Here is a 16774-nt window from a genome sequence, read left to right on the forward strand (position 1 = left end):
GGAAGAAAGAGTTGATATCTCAGACTAAAAGAGGAAGAACCGTATGGAATGAAACGATGAAATGGGATAGCTGGTGGTGTACGGTGGTCTAAATACATGAGGAAGGATTGTTAGTGGGGGTTGGTTATTCTTACATAGAGAAAAACAACGACAACGGAGAGAGAGACAGTGGTAAAGATAGGGAAATCACAAGCTAAGTAGAAATATCCGTATATGATCAAGTGGCCAGATATATCTAGAGCATGATTTAGTGATCGGAATACGGCACAGTTAAGTAGTAATGCGTTTTTTTTTCACATTTTACCCTAGATGCGCCATTTGTGCAATGAAAGAAATATTAATTATATTACATATCTAGTTTTGTGAAACCAGTCGAAGTATGCCATATTGTTTGTACAAGGTGTATACAATATCCCATGTTTTGGATAAAAACTGTATAAACAGTGAAATGTTATTGAACAAGAAAATCAAAAAATTACACGTTCAGTTTCGCTCTTTCACTAAATGCAGCTTAAGACGTTACATTAATTAATGTACAAGTCAAAGCAAACATCAATTTCCTACGATACTAGTTTTAGCCATTAACAAAACAATTTCATGTTAAATACTTCGACAGCATGTTGCTCATTGATTTTCAAAACAGCACGAATCACTTTAGATTGAATGTTCGCGCACAAGGATCATTTACGGATCGAATTGAATCATTTAAATAGCTAAATAGAAGGGTCTATAGTACTGATGAAGTGTGACAAATGACAGCAGTAGCAGGATAGCTGGAAGAAGAGTAGAAATAGGATTGTACAAAATACAGGCTCGGCTTTTGATGCTACTTCACATTGGTTTGCAACGGGAGAATCGTTATGTAGCATGGCTCTAGAATAGTGTACTCGGTTTTTTAAGGTAAGCTTAAGGAGCTCTTAAGAAATAGCGTCTTGCTCTCCGTCAGTTGCTTTTATGTGAAACAAACAAAGTGTGACACTTTTGCTGAACCAACACCATTTAATATGCACACAACATCAACATGTATTGTGGAGCGTTTTCTATACAGTAAACACAAATCGACAACTTATACATATGGTATATGTATAAGGGAGGAAATAAGAACGACTAGATGTTCAACTTCCTGCATCATTTTCCAGTTCATGTTAAAACAAAATCTGTGTATAATACAGGCACCAGTTTTATACAACTGAAGCAAATACATTTTTATGAACCTAATATTTTTACATCGTTTAGTCCCAATTCGAAAGTTTCCCTTTCCCTTAAAACACACAAACACACATACATCTATATGTACAACGTTTAGGTGGAGTTGCGTTGATGTAACAGTAGTAATAGTAGAAGTAGTAGTAGAAGTAGTAGCAGTAGTATGGCGATATGGTTTCAACTCCGGCCTGCGGAATGTGAATAAGTGGGGGAGGGAGGGAGGGGGCGGGGGGTCGTATGGTAAAGGGAAAAGTGTTACTGAGTAAAGAAGAACGCTTATACGCGTGCTGTTGCAAATGTTTTCCCCCTCTTTGTTTTCATTCCATTTGTTTTTCCTCCTTTTCTTTTTGGTTTCGTTTGTATATTTGTTTGTTATGTTTTCATGTATCGTTTTGTTTGCTGTTGTTGTTTAGACCTTTTGTTTTTGTTTCGGTTGTGTGTTTGTTTCAGTTTTTGTTTACGTTTTATCGTTTTGGTACATTTCCTCGTTTGTTGGTTTGTTTGTTCGGTAAATAATAATAGTACTAAAATTATATGTTATCCTTATTCGTCACTGTCAGTACCAATGACAGTCGTTACAAAGAAACGAATAAATATCGTCTAACGTTCAAATTTTCTTTAGGTTAGGATTTACTCCGGGCCTTGGAGATTATGTTGAAGGTGAAACAAAAGTAGTTTTTGGAAACGTAATTAAAACAAAAACACATTTATCGAGATTGCATGAGAAGACAGAGAAGAGTAACAACACGCACACAGAGAGAGTTACATTCAGACACAATGAGTTTTGAGAAAAAAAAAAAAGTGTGAAGTTTTTACTACATTACACAACAGAGGAGAATTCTGAACGAACATCGAGAAAAAGGTTTATGGAAGAGAGTGAATGAAGGACATAGTGAAAGAGAGACAGAGAGAGAGAGAAACAGAGACAGACACAGACAGACAGTCAGGCAGACAGAGCACACCCCTTTGAGCCAAACCTTCGGGGAAGAAAGTGTCGATACAATTGAACCAGCAGCCATAAAACGATACACCACGCCGCCAGCTTTTACTGGCTGTTGGGGTGCTCTCTGCGACATTTGATCCATATGAGGTACCATCATTTGGCATTGGCGTGTTATTAGCGTGGCTTTTGCTTCGTGTTTGTGCTCTTCTCGTTTTCAAACAGTTAGGAAACAATGAGGATCGCTTTTTTTAATTGAAAGAACGCAAGGCTTAAGGTGGTAACAGCTTGAAACGACGCAATGGCAAGCAAAGAGGGCAAGAGAAGAGAGACAGAAGAGAGAGAGAAAGAGAGAGAGAGAGAGAGAGAAAGAGTGAAAAAACACCAGTGAAAGGATGACATCGATTGATTTTTATCGATATGTGTCTTTTTTGCACGTTTAAAACACATCTAGAGCAACAGAAAAAAGGCCTAAGGTAGGTGTGGTATGCTGTGGGTGGGTGGAAGTGTGTGTGTGTCTATGTGTTTTTATTGTTACTGTACGGTACGATTTTATACATGGAAGGAAGCGACAAAGTAAAGGTACAGTAAAGTACAGTAGTAGTGCAGCGTTTACACACACAGTAGAAAACAACAGAACAAGTAACAACAAAATTAGGTGACGACCAGAGCGCGCTCGAACCAAGCTCCTTCCCGGACTCTCACATAGACACTTACAAACACAGACAAGAAGAATATACGACAGCACACACACACACACAAACACACGTCAAAATTTGGTGTCAAAGAACTAGGTACAAATACAGCTAAGAGAATTGATTGAAAAACAGTGGAGACATTGACATGCGGTTGAGGCTGTTGGCATATGGACCTTCCCTTCTCCCAACCATGTTTTCGCAGCACGGTCACACAGAAACGAGCACGCTATGCCACACGCAGATGATAGTCGAATAACGAGAGGCACCCGTGGCAGTAGTGAGTGTGGCCGTGATGACCCACGACTAATATCTGCTTAGGGGAGACGCGCTACTATTAATGTCTACTCAGGTTGAACGGAGTGAGTACTTGTGATGCCGCACACAACTATCGACACATGGGAAACCCAATAACGTAACAGTGGTTTTAAGCAGAATGTTCCACAGAGAGGGAGAGAGAGAGGAGAGAGAGAAAGAGAGAGAGCGGGAGAGAAAATACACATCTCACAACTTGCTACTCATAACCAACGAAAAAGAATACAGACACAAAATTGATATGAATACACCAAAATGGATAAAGCGAAAATGAGAGTACCAAAAGGAAGCGAAGAAAAAACTTGTTAAACGAACAAATAAACGAGAATTAAAAAAAAAAAAAAACAAACTCTAGTTAGTTCATCGCCCCGCTAGCTCACCGTTTTTCTACCATTTTGTTTTTTTTTCTAGTCTGTTTTAATTATAATAAATAAAGGGAATTGAGACGACGAGCGGGAGCGCAGAGTTTGCACCGAAACGGGCGTGAAGTAGTGACAGTGAGGAAGAGGTAATACTACAAAATGTACTACTACTAATGGAATAAGTACACTAAGCTCCAGATCTCAACCTCGAGCAGTGTGAGGCAAGCGAGCGCGATGCACGCTGCTCATTTGCGCGCGTCACTCACTGGACACTCACTCAACTTACTCACTCATGTGCAAAATCAAAGTTTGACCGTTGACTCATGCGATGATGCTGCTTTCCCTTGCGCACATCCACGACACATACACACATCCTAGATGTCTACTACTTTTGAGCTAAAATTGTAACACGAATCTAAACGGGGCGTACGATACGCAACAAGCGCCCAAGTAGACGACTTTTCAGACATGCTCCAACCCCCCCCCCCCCCCCCCCTCACCACAGATGCCCTTCCAGTTGGCCATACATTTACATGCCTGAGTATTCATTCTATTCTTCCACTACTCCCTTCAACACAAATGAATTCCCAACTAGCTCTTGTTAACCACAAACATTGTAATAAGAAGACAGTCCAATGTATATGCGTCCTTATTACCAATCGTAATAAGAAGAGCACAAAGAAGAGCAATCGCACAAAGAAGAAAAGAAGAGAACAATCGCCCCCCCCCCTCCCCCCCCCCAAAAAAGACCTAATATGTGTGTGCGTCTGTGACTGTTTCTTTCTCTTCTTGTTGTTGCTGTTGTTCGTTTTGCTTCCTCCAGTTTTGTTTTTGTTACTATCTCTAAATATCACATCGTACGATTTATCTAATGTTTAGTTTGGTTGTTGGTGGTTTAGCTCTGGTTTGTGTGTTCCTTCCTCCGTTTCTTCTACCTTTTGTTCGGTTACTTTTGGTTTCATTTGCTTTACTTAAACGTTACGTTTTCATAACACTAGGTGTAAGGTATCAATCAATAAGCCCATACGGTTATTTCTGACCTACGGTTGAATTACTTCTACTCATCATGACAAGTTTTGTTCGGTTACTACCATGTCTTGACGACTTCTTGTTCTGTTTAGCTTCCATTATTTGTTTGTTTTAATACTATGTAGTTATCTTTTCTTTTTTTTTCATTGGGCTGGCATTGTTGTGTTTCACGTCTTCTTTTTACTTGTCTTGCTTTTGGGATTATAGTTATAGTTATAGTTATTATTGTTAATACATTTGTTTAAATTGTCTCTATAAATCTATCAACTACGCAATCGATATTACTATTGCAAGTTCACTATTTTTTTTTTTTTGCTTTGTTTTTCTTTTTTTACCGGGGGAGGGCCATCTACGCATATAAATATAGTTTCCATATCATATAAAAATATAAATGTATATGTGTTTGTAGATATTTCTACAGTTCCTTGTTGTTGTTGTTGTTGTTTTTTTTCTTATTTCTTCTGTCTGGTTACTGTTTTCCGTTTTACTTTCGGTGTCTTGAATGTGTATATAGTTTAATATAATTGGCTGAATTATACTTCCTATGTGTGTCAGAGTGTTTTGTTTTGTTCCTGTAAGATACTGGCTCATTTCTAAAAAACTTGTCAACTTGTCTAATCCTAAACCGCGAAGCACACTATAATAGCCTGAGCGTAAGTGTTTTACTAAATGGCTCCTCTTATTTCCGGGCTGTAATATGTACTACTACATTTGGTTTGTAAATTGGATTCTGTAATTTTTTAACTTAAACACATTACCCAAGACAAACTTGGCGCACGCCCGCACCCGAACAGACACCACAGTGTGGAGGGAGAAGGAAACGCGCAACGGAAGGGCAAACAACAACGACACCACTACGGATTCGAAAGCGTAACGCAATGGGGGAAATGGAGAGCGCACACAAGCCCGATTCTTGGGCCATAAGTGTGGAAGAGGCCGCGCGTACGGATCCGTACAAGGTGGGGGAGTGTTATGCAGCAAAACCCACTGATAGGGGTCGAACGCGTAATTGCTACAAACCTTCCCTTGTGCATATGCTAGGACAGATAATGCATTGGACTAACGCATAAACGTATAACGGAAAGGGATCCATATAATGCCCGTAATGAACTAGCTAGGTGCGGCAGCGAACATGAGAAAGAGACAAGAAAGAGACTGGAGAGATATCGAGAAAAGACATAACTACAAATCCGTACTGAACGCTATTGAGATCGTCACTCAGGTTGAACAGGTGAGAACGTTACGCAACATTAAGCAAGCAAGCTGAACTGATTATATCTCTAATGGAACCTAACAAAACTACTACAATAATTACTGCACTTCGGAAGGTATGCAATTTGCAGCACATTTGTGCCTTTAACACGAGATTAGTTACTTTTTAGCACCAACTAGCACTTTTCTTTTCCAATGCCATGGCCTACCAGAGGACCAAGAATGTTAATACAGAAGTCTAGTATGCCCGAGACCTCCAGAGAGCTTGGTTTGAATTTTTGTTACTATAAATTACTCCTCCTCCGCCCCTGAATTCTCTTCAATCCTTTTAATTCACTCCTTTATCGCCTCTTTGTCTCTCTCTCTCTCTCTCTCCATCTCTCTCATGTTGCACCTGTGCGATGTTCACGATGTTTAAAACCATGACGTTTAACAGCACAGACATAATATGATCCTGCCCTATCTAGCGCTGGAAATAAGGGTCATCTCCCTTCAATGAAAGTACGTGTTGTCCATGTCATTAAATATATATATATATATGCTCCAAAATGCACATTTTTACCATACAAGATATAGGAGGAGTATGCGATCATCACACTACAGGCGCGATGTGCTGCGAACGGAAACAATCCTATTGCAGGCCTCATCTATGACGTAGCGATCTATCCACACACGTCCACCATTGACAATATAATTATATATATATATATATGCTCATCGTATGTAAAATGTCTAACCTCAAGACATGAAGGCAATACTACGTTGGTATGAATGTTGTATGCGTATATAAATATCATCCATACTGTGGGAGGAAAAATGGGGTCCAGTATACGGTGTATGTCAATCAACTCGCTTGGATGGCGCGCTACTGCTGATGCAATAATATGTGTAGAGCAGTCAATCCTTACTCTACAACGGCTGGGCCATGCACATCTCCTACAACACACTCACCCCACGTGACCAGAGGAAAATCATTTGGCTCGTGTGTGCGCGAGCGACTCGTGTTCAAGGACCTACCCCACAGTGAGTGTTAAGACGGTGGTGTGCATGGAAAAAGAGAGCGAGCGACCCACGCTTTACACGAACAGGTTCTTCTTATACTTCAGCCGCTGCTTGTTTCGGGCGGCGCTTAATCACATGTGTACGATGTGGTTGTAGAAGCGGTCCCTCAGCTCCGGGTGCTTCACCTTGCAGTGAGCCTTCATATTGTCGCGCCGGGTGAACTTCTGCCCGCACACCGGACACTCGTGGCTCTGGGGCCGATGTATGTTTGCGTGGTGCCACCGGTTCGAGACGGTCTTGTGACAGCTGACGCAGCTGTACAGCGTCGGGAAGGTGCCGGTCAGCTGTATGAACAGCGACGAGTAGTCGATGTTGTGGTCGCGCCGCGTCGTGCTTGATCCACCGCCGGAAGTGCCACCGTTGCCGCCACCGCCGCTGCTGCCACCACCGGCACCACCGCTACTACCACGGAGTGGACCGCCCGCTCCACCACCTCCAGCCCCTATGGTGTCGGATGGGTCACCGGTGATGAGAAAGCCACCGCCAGATGCTCCTGCACCGCCTCCACCGCCATTACCCCCGCACAGTGACGTTGAGGAGGCAGAGGATGAGGACGACGAGGACGACGACAGGGACGCCGGTGTCGGTGGAGTCGTCGACGTGACGGATGGTTTGCTACACCGGCTACCGCTGCCGCTGCCATCCGGCGGGGGCCCACCACCACCGGTGTTGAGGGCTGCCGCTACCGCCACTCCCGAGCGGGCATCGCCGGCACTGTTGAAGGCACTGCTCGCATGCTGCTGCTGCAGGGAATGGTGGTGCGGTGCGGCGTGGTGCTGATGATGGTGGTGACCGGTGGCGGCCCCGGCTCCACCATGATGGTGGGACAGATGATGCCCTCCTCCACCGTACGGTGACCCGTTCGCGAGACCTCCTCCACTACCTCCTGAGCTGCCTGCCCCACCGCCAGCTCCACTCCCGCCTCCTACTGCACCTCCTCCTAGGCTCGCGGCCAGGCGGTGATGTTCGACCAGCGACTCGACGAGACTACTACTACCGCCGAGCGGAAGCGGAACGCCACTGAAGCCAAGCATACTGGCCGCTGCTGCTGCTGCTGCTGCTGCTGCAGCCGCTGCTGCCGCACCACTATCGCACCCTAACCCTCCTACACCTGCTGCTGCTGCTGCTGGTCCTACTCCTCCTCCTCCTGCCGCACATACGCTCGCCTCACGATCCGCTTGCTCGGTGGTCCGGTGATGGTTGCTGCGGTTCTGCTGCTGTTTCTCTGCTCCCGTCGCACCTACTCCTCCTCCCGCCCTACCTCCTCCTCCTCCTCCTCCTCCTCCTATCCCTGACCCTACCCCACCGCGACCTGCACCTTCATACTCTGGCCCATCACTGCCTCCTCCTGCCATGCCTCCTGCGCCAACAGTGCGGCTCCCATTAACGCAGCCGCTTCCTCCTCCTCCTCCTCCTCCGGCTGCCAAAACGGCATTCACAACCACTCCAGAGGCGAGATCGTGATGATGCAAACCGGCACGATGATGGTGGTGACGTGACGCCATCGCTAGACGCAACATACGGTCACCTGCAAAGCACACAGGCACACAAGAACGGCGTCACCGAGTGCGAGCGCCTCACCACAACACACACACACATATTCACAAACAAACGCCTCCAAATCAAAAACGAAAGAAAAAAAACAATCAAACAAACAAAGAGCTGAGAACTGGTGCCCGGTCTGGCTAGGAACTCAACAGAAAGAAGAAAAAATAAAACACAACACACACGCGCACCACAAAAAGGAAGGATGCGCGTTACGTATATGGGAAGGGCATACGGGACAGTAGGTGGAGAGGTGGACCAGATCAAATAAACATAAGTATGAGAGTAACCAATAGGTAGTGTTTTGCAATTTTTCGGAACTGTCAACAGTACAGGCCTTTCGGATCGGATCAGTATCAGCAGAACAACAGTCCGGATGGCAACTGTCTCATTCAGTCGGATAAGAATGGAATCATCCGGAACAAACGTGCTATCCATTCGAAGCTGACCCGATCCAATTTAAAAATTGAATTACTTTTCTGATTGTTTGGTTCTTTTTGTTTCAATCTTTGAGTTTCAAATAAGGAGAGACCAGGGCCTGAAATTAATTAGGGAATCAGGAACGCGCCACAAAAAAGAATTTATAAAAAAAAACGTAAAATTCATTATAAATTAAAAATAAACAAAAGAGATTTTTGACTGGAGGCACTCAATGCATGGCTAATATTATAAAAACATGAAATAGTTGAAAATGTAAAATGATTATACTATTTTGTAATAATAGTAAATTTTGGTTCAGGAGCCGTGTTTTGCCGATTGGAGTGGTTTTGTTTTGTTTTGCTTTTTTTTTTTTTTGCTATAGTTTGAGTTTTGTTTGGTTCTGGGCTAAGAGATTAAAATATAAAGATGGCGCTAACACTCAGTCACGTTCAGAAATAATAATTACTAAAAAAAACTAAGAACACTTGTCACAATCATAAAGTGGGCGTGTTTGTGTGGGTGTTTGTGTGTCTATTTAAAGAGGAAAGAAAAACATACTCGGTAAAAGAACAGAAACGGGGGAGGAAAATCAACCAAAAATGCTATCACAATAAAACAATAACCATACAAAAAAGGTGTTGAACGCAATCATGAAACGGTTCCTAGATATTATGACAAAACGTAAACACAATTCGACTATTCTAATCGCTAATGGTATGCGGTTTACTTATTGCTAATCTTATATAATATAAACTGCACTAGAGGGCTTTGTTTTACACGGAGTAAAACGATTTACACTAAAACTAAATAGCTCGAGAGTCAGCAATAATACATGTGTTTTGAGGGCGCGAGCAGGGAGGATATAAGACATGACAAACTGAATCGTACATGAAACAAAAACTAACGACCATCAATGTAAACGAAACAACCAAAACAGAACAGCAGCTCAGGGGAAGAGACTGAATGTGTCACGGTAAAATCGAATCACCAACACAAGTGTGCTGACAAGTTTGACAGTTCTCGAGCGTGAAATTAATGAAATGATTTCTAAGCGGGAACTACTAGCGTGAGACAATCGTTTGTAGGGAGCTGTCCTGGGATTTTGTAAACATATTGAACAAAATATACGAAACGAAAGACGCATGTAAAAAAAAAAAAAAGGATGGCAGAAGGAAAATGGCGGAACATTGACAAAGAAAGAGAACGAAACGAAACGTATCCGGCACCGCATCAAGCGACTAGGAAACGACACAGTTTGCACTAGAGATTAAATATAGCTATGCATAATACAGTATATTTGATATGTCTTTGTACTTACAACAGGGCTTAGGCCGTGTTGAACGATATGAGTATGTAATGAGGTATGGTGGTCGTGTGTGACAGACTAAGGCTATTTCTAATTGATAAAACTAAAAAAACTAAAACCATAAGTAAACTAGGAACCAAAGTTGACTACCACGAGAGAATGGATTTTCGGGACGTGATGATTCGGCGCAGAGTAATGAACACAGCCGTATAAAACGACGCTCTAACACATAACCGAAACGAAACCGAAAACAAACGAAAAGGACAATGAGCGAACGAACACATTCAACGTACTGCTATTAGGAAGGTCTATCTAGTTTCGCACACATTTGAAATACGCTCTAGGGCCATCAGGAAAAAAAATGAAAACACAAAAACGATCTCAAGATTACGACGTTACGAAACGCAAAAAATGTAACGCAAACGTAAGGGGAAACAAATAAAGGTGGGAATATGAATCTGGTTTGGTACGCTACGTTTAAAAAAGTAAACAAAGAAAACCCGTGAAACATGATAGTGTAAGGAACAACTGAAACGCTTCATAATGTCAATTGAATCGAAACGCAAAGCTAAACTAAACACAACAACACAAACATTTGATACAAATCGAGAAAAAAAAAACTAAAATAAACAAACAATAACTAAAAGGTACAAGATGAACAATATTATAACAAAATGAAAACAAACAACAACTTAACCAAACATGTTCTGGTCTTCTCTCCACTTCTTACGAAAACCTAACTTTAATGGGTAGAAACTAAGTTACTGCATATTATGATCGGTTTTTTTTTAATTCTTCTTCACAGTTATAGTTTTGGTTGTGTTGTTTCCTTCTGAGTGAAAGGCAGTGGGCAAGTTTTTTGGTTGGTTTAACGCTTTCGTTTAAGTGTTCATTATCATATTTTCGGTTCTTGTTTATCATACTTCTTTAATTCGATTTAGAAAGTTGTTCACTATACATGTGCGTCCTTCTCATTTTTGCTAGCATTAATTTAATTCTTATTATTACTTATTTTCTTTCCTATCAATTTGTTGAAGTTCATCATTACGTCCCTACGGTTTACCCCTAATTTGTTGTATTATATTATATAGTTTCAAAAATTACACATCGCAGCTTGTCACAATTCATCGATAAATACTTTTTAAACAGCTCACTCAAAATGAAAACGGATTGGGACAGCGAGTTTGTTCGTATCCGGTTATTAGCAAGTAATTTTTGTAACACATTACACATTTGGCTGACAGACCGTTGTTTGCCACTCCTCTAACATGAAAAGTGTCAGTTGCTTGATACGGAACATCATTCACTAAACAAACGAACGTGGTAAAGTATGGAGAAAGAAAATATCTCGATCATCAGCACGATCATCACAGTCCTTGCAAGAAATCAGGACAATTTCAACAGCATTTGATATGTTGAGAAATAAATGCTGAAAAACCTCATATTGTGAAACCCACACTAGTTCGCTCCGATCGGTGTTTGAGAGGCCTGCTCTTGCATGAATCGTGTGCTTTTAAAAAAAAAACCTGCTGAGCAATTCAAGTTTCTGAGTCGCTGCAGTCTCAGTGCTTTATACCAAACATCTACAAAACGACTGTTGAAACCACCGCAAAGAAGAAGCTGGAGATGCGCAATAGTGCACACATTCACAAAAAGGGTACAGCAATAAAATGTGTATAATTAAACGTGTAAGAAACACAATCGAAATCAGCGATAGCGAAAGAGATTTATAAAAAAAAGACGGTAGAAGAGTTAGTAGAGAAAGACAACAACTGGGATTGCACATTGGCCAAGACCACGAATAGAAACCAAATTTAAACTTAAAACGGGTGAAGAAAGTAACTAAATTGGGTTACGGGAAAGAAGCATTGAAGAAGGCGAAAAGCGATAGAGTGATGGATCGGGTAAAGGACGACGACCACGGTTGTTATTTGTGTTATTTTGAGTGAACATATGCATCTCCATCTTTCAACTAAACAATTTGTAGGAAGGAATTGAAATATTGGCATGACATGCAATTTCGTCGAATTGTTATTTCATGATGGGGAAATCTTTTTAAGTATGTCTTTCTCTTTCTCTCCCAATGTTTTTTTTTGTCTCTCCCTTCCTCCCCCCCCTCCCCTTCCCCTCTCTTCATACTTATATTTAGATTTCTCTCTCATTCTCTTTCTCTCTATCTCTCTTTTTCAGTATCTCCTTCTCGCGTGCGCGAGGGACATCAAATCCTCCATCACATCAAACCTAGTTGATTAGTATTCCGCATCGTTGTTTCGATGCGTGCATACATTTAGGGGCTTAAATATAGATTTGACGCTGGGAATGAGGGAGCCTTTCGTAGCTGATCGATGAATCAAGCTGACATTAGAGGCAGATCCAGATGGGGTTAAGAAGATCAACACACTTCCACACCGGCAGTACGTAGCGATGCGTGTGTCCGATCACACACGCAGCGCCCGCCATTCTGACACGATGGTTTTGTACGGGTAGACGCAAAAAAAAATAAACCCCCGACAGCACACAGCACATTCAAGGACCCACGGGGCCAGTATACAGATATTGTATGTAGCCGTTTGTACACGGAGAGTTTAGTGGAATAGTTATGCACCGCATATACGTAAGGTAAAGACGTGAGAGAAACAAAAAAACAAAACAAAAATCGTATTACCAATAGATACTTACTCGCTATTAAATGAAACACACATCTCATGATGGAAATTCCCCTTCTATTGCGCTTACATGTGTGTACGTATAATACGAAGGGCTTTGGTATCTATACATATACATACAGATACACATATATCTATGCAAACAATCTCAACACAATGCGAGGGTCTCCTTGAATGCGTACCACCCTCACAGGTAGATCCCAAAACAACACGGGCCTATATTAGACTGCAGATATCATTTGCCGAAGATAATACTTTTACATTCTCTGTCCTGCTTTTGCCTTACAAACGGTATACTGAAACGATCGCTTTAACTCAAATATAATTTTACCAAAGTAGAAGTAGAAGTAGAAGAAGTAGTAGAAGAAGTAGTAGTAGAAGAATTCAAGGAAGAATAAGAGATAAAAGAAGATGTAAGAAGTTAAAGATGACGGAAAGGTGAGTTATGTAAAAGGAAAACAATAACGGAGAAAAAGGAGTTTGTTGAAAGAGAGAAAAGGAGAGCGAGAGAGAGAGAGCAAGTGAGTTTAATTTCAAAAGAACAAACCAAAGGAAACGGTTACTAAATTATAAGCAAATAAAACGAATAAATGCAAGTTAATTGAAGAAACAAGGTAAAGTGGATACTAAATGCGTTTACACGGCATTAATTTTAACTTAACTACCTATTACGCGTATGGAAAGGAAGAGGAGGGACTGATGATGACAGCTTCAGGCACAAAAATGCTGCGACCAGGATGAATAATCGTAATTGAAGAGCACAGAAGAGCACAAAAAAAGCGAACATAATGTGAAATATTAACACAACTCCAAAGTAAAATCCAGCTTGTTTGAGAAAAACAACCAGAAGGAGAATAAAATAGATTGCAACAGAGCGTATCATGACATGAAACCATATCGTTTAAGTTAAATAAGGAAAAATTAGAATAAGAAACAAATAATTTGAGTAAGCGAAAAGTAAACCTACAACGAAATGGCGGATGATGACAAAACAGACAGCATATTGTGCTTTGCTTTCTTAACGGCGAACTAAAAAAAAAAAAGAAGTACAAAACGATACACTAAAACCCGTTCAATGAAAGCCATGAATGAAGTATAGTAGGCCAGCTAACAGGAAAACATGGGATATAAGTAAGGGATCGAAACTGATACGCGCGCTGGAATGTACGTCTGGCACGACAAAAACAGCGAAAACTAAATCAAACACAATTTGGCAAACAACAAACACAAGGCCGGCAGAGCAAAATTACGGGGTAAGGAGAAACACAAAAAAAAAAAAACAAAACGAAGCCAAAAAGGTAAACAGTGGTTTGAGGCGGAACAACTTTACGAACATTCAACCGTTTACTTCTACAGCTGAGCACAAGCGTTCAGTAGGCGATAGAAGGGAAGGGTAGAAAGTGTGAGTGAGTGGGTGAGAAAAGGTGAAAAAAGGAAAGAAGAGTGATAGCAACATAAAAAAAATAAGAGAACCCGAGAGTTAAAGGTAGAGGATCTTTTAAATAATGAAATGTCAATCAAACCTAGGTGTTATATAAATAGGCGAGGATATATATATATATAGAGAGAGAGTGAGATACAAATATGCAAAAATGTATGTGACTAAAACTACGCGTAAATAATTCTATTTAAAAAAAAAAATATAATATATTCAGGTGAGCATGTTTCTATCTAAACATAAAGCGTAAAACTACAGTAGCCTATAGTACAGCTATATATATACATATAAGAAAAAGAGCTACAAACAGTAACTAATAGTAAAGAAGTAGTCGTTAGGACGCATTAAAACTGAACAACAACAATCATGAAAAAGATAGTAACATTTCTGGTAGTGTCTAAGGAGAATTACAAACTGAAGAATAATTCGTACATGTAGTAGTGTAGGGAGAGGGAGAAGTGTGTAAAGAAGTAAATAGCAAGAGAGCAAAAATACAAGTGGCAATAAAAGAAACAAATGCAATAAGAGTGAATAAAGTACGGCGCAAAAGAAAGTAATACAAGAGGTGGGTAGTAGTTGTAGTAGTAGTGGTAGTAAAAGTAGTAGTAGTAGTAGTAATAGTAGTACCAATAAAGGTTGTAGTAGTAGTAGTAGCAGTAGTAATAGTAGTAACAGTAGTAAAGCTACAATGAAGGATATGATGAGCAATGTCAACTAAACAAGACAAGTGTGTCTGGTACATGAAAGATGGATGTGTAGAGTTTGTGTATAGATGGCTGTGTGACTCAGTGTGGTGTATCGTGTATTTTATATGGAATTCGAAGTGTTTTATTTAGTGTGTTGTTGTGCTCGTGTGTTTCGGTGCATGTGTTTTTCTTCTGCGTGTAAATGGGAATAGTAAAAGGTAAATTAAAGAGAGGAGAGGGGGTGGGGGGGAATAAACAATAATAGAAACAAAAACATCGAAGCGATTGAGCCGAAAAGAAAAAACGATACCAAAAAACTAACAATAGCAAATATATGTTATATATATAAGTAGATAGATATAAATATATATATGAATACAAATGGTTCTACAAACAGTCTCCGAAAAATGGAACAAAACAAGAATAATGTTAATCTTTAAAAGTTATTTTTTTATGTTGGTAAATAAATATAAATCTTTCGTTCTATATATATATATATAAATATATGTATAGAATCGACAAACGCATACGCAAGTGTCGTACACAGCCGCGCGATGGCATTGTGCATCGGTGCACCCACTTGCGTATGCGTCGTCGCAAGTGTGTGTGTGAGTATGATTCACTAAGAAGGGAGATATTACAGACAGAGAGGAGGTAGCAGATTAAATTAGGAAGATTACAAAACCGATAAAAGGAAGGAAAATAAAATGGTTCTGTTCGCTCACCATCGATATTGTCTGGATGATCCGGATGTGACAGGTGGGCGTCACTGTCACCGCTCTCGTTGAGCGATCCCATGTTGCCGGGTGCTAGGATATTGTTCATATCGTCCGCGTTCATGTTGATCGGAATAGGCTGTAGCCACAAACCGAAAGAAAGAGAGAGAAAGAAAGAAAGAAAGAAAAAACACACAAATAAGAGAATCACGAAGAAGCAGAGAGCGCGGGATGGATAAATTGAAAAATTGAGACGAAGAAAAGCAAAACTGTGAGTACTGCCCAAGCAGCGTGGAATCTAATGAAGATAACTTGAGGCATACCACACAGGTCGGATGATAAAGGAGATGGGAGGATGTGTAAACAAGGGAAAGGAAGAACGCAACGACGCAAAACAAAACAAAACGAAACAAAAACAAAACAAACGACAGCGGCTAAAAAGAAACGACTCAGCGAAACACGACGGCACACCTTCCCCCCCCCCCCCCCCCCCTTTTGCCACGAAGGCGACAAACACCCGCATATTACAGAGAGCCATTCCCACTCCGCTCGCTTCGGGCCCCCGGTGTAAGGTGTGTCGTGGTTTCAGAACGAATCCTTCAAACGTGGCAACAACAGCGAACAAGCAACTGAGTACGGAAGCGAAAGAAAGTCTACGAAACAACCGAACCATAACATAGCCCCAAAAACGTAACGCATAAAAAAGCAGCTAATGGGTTCCTAAATGACCGAATTCTAGTGCAGCAACAGACGAAGCTCTGGAACCCCGCTGCGTGTATCTGTGTCTCTGTGCGTGTGTGTATCTCTGTGAGGGTATTTGTGCGTATGCTGTCGTGTGTATGCGTGAAGTTGGATATAAATGTGGGCGCGTATGTGCTCTAGTTACATGTTTCGATTTATGGCGCAGGTGGTTGAGGTGCGCGTGCGGTTCGAGCCCGATGCTCGCAGACATCTCGTCGGCATACAGCGGCATCTTGAGGGGCTAGAAAAAGGAAACACAGGTATACAAGAGCGGTCGTGAGAAAGAAAGAGAAAAGGTGAGGATGTTAAGGATAACGAACGAACAATGGGGAGAGAGTTAAGGAGAAAAGGAGATGGAGACGAAGAGAGAGAAAGAGAGAGAGCAAGAGAGAACAAGAGATATGAAGAGATAAATACAGAGAAAGAGAAGGAGAG

General features: G+C 41.2%; 1 protein-coding gene across 8 annotated transcripts in view; it reads right to left on the reverse strand.

The window, feature by feature from the left end:
• Window positions 1-4244: 4244 nt before the first annotated feature.
• Window positions 4245-16774, reverse strand: part of LOC1272191 (hornerin) — an 82632-nt gene continuing 70102 nt past the window's right edge. For 7 of the 8 annotated variants that reach the window (XM_061655094.1, XM_061655083.1, XM_061655072.1 and 4 more), the window contains 3 exons: window positions 16485-16580; window positions 15608-15737; window positions 4245-8349 (listed from right to left, as the gene is read on the reverse strand). In XM_061655094.1, coding sequence (XP_061511078.1) covers window positions 6893-8349; window positions 15608-15737; window positions 16485-16580 — 1683 coding nt within the window. In that variant the 3' untranslated portion in view covers window positions 4245-6892. The remainder of the gene's footprint in view (window positions 8350-15607; window positions 15738-16484; window positions 16581-16774) is intronic. The other variant, XM_061655100.1, reaches the window with a different exon arrangement.

The sequence above is a fragment of the Anopheles gambiae genome, chromosome X, assembly GCF_943734735.2.
Source record: "Anopheles gambiae chromosome X, idAnoGambNW_F1_1, whole genome shotgun sequence".
NCBI lineage: Eukaryota > Metazoa > Arthropoda > Insecta > Diptera > Culicidae > Anopheles > Anopheles gambiae.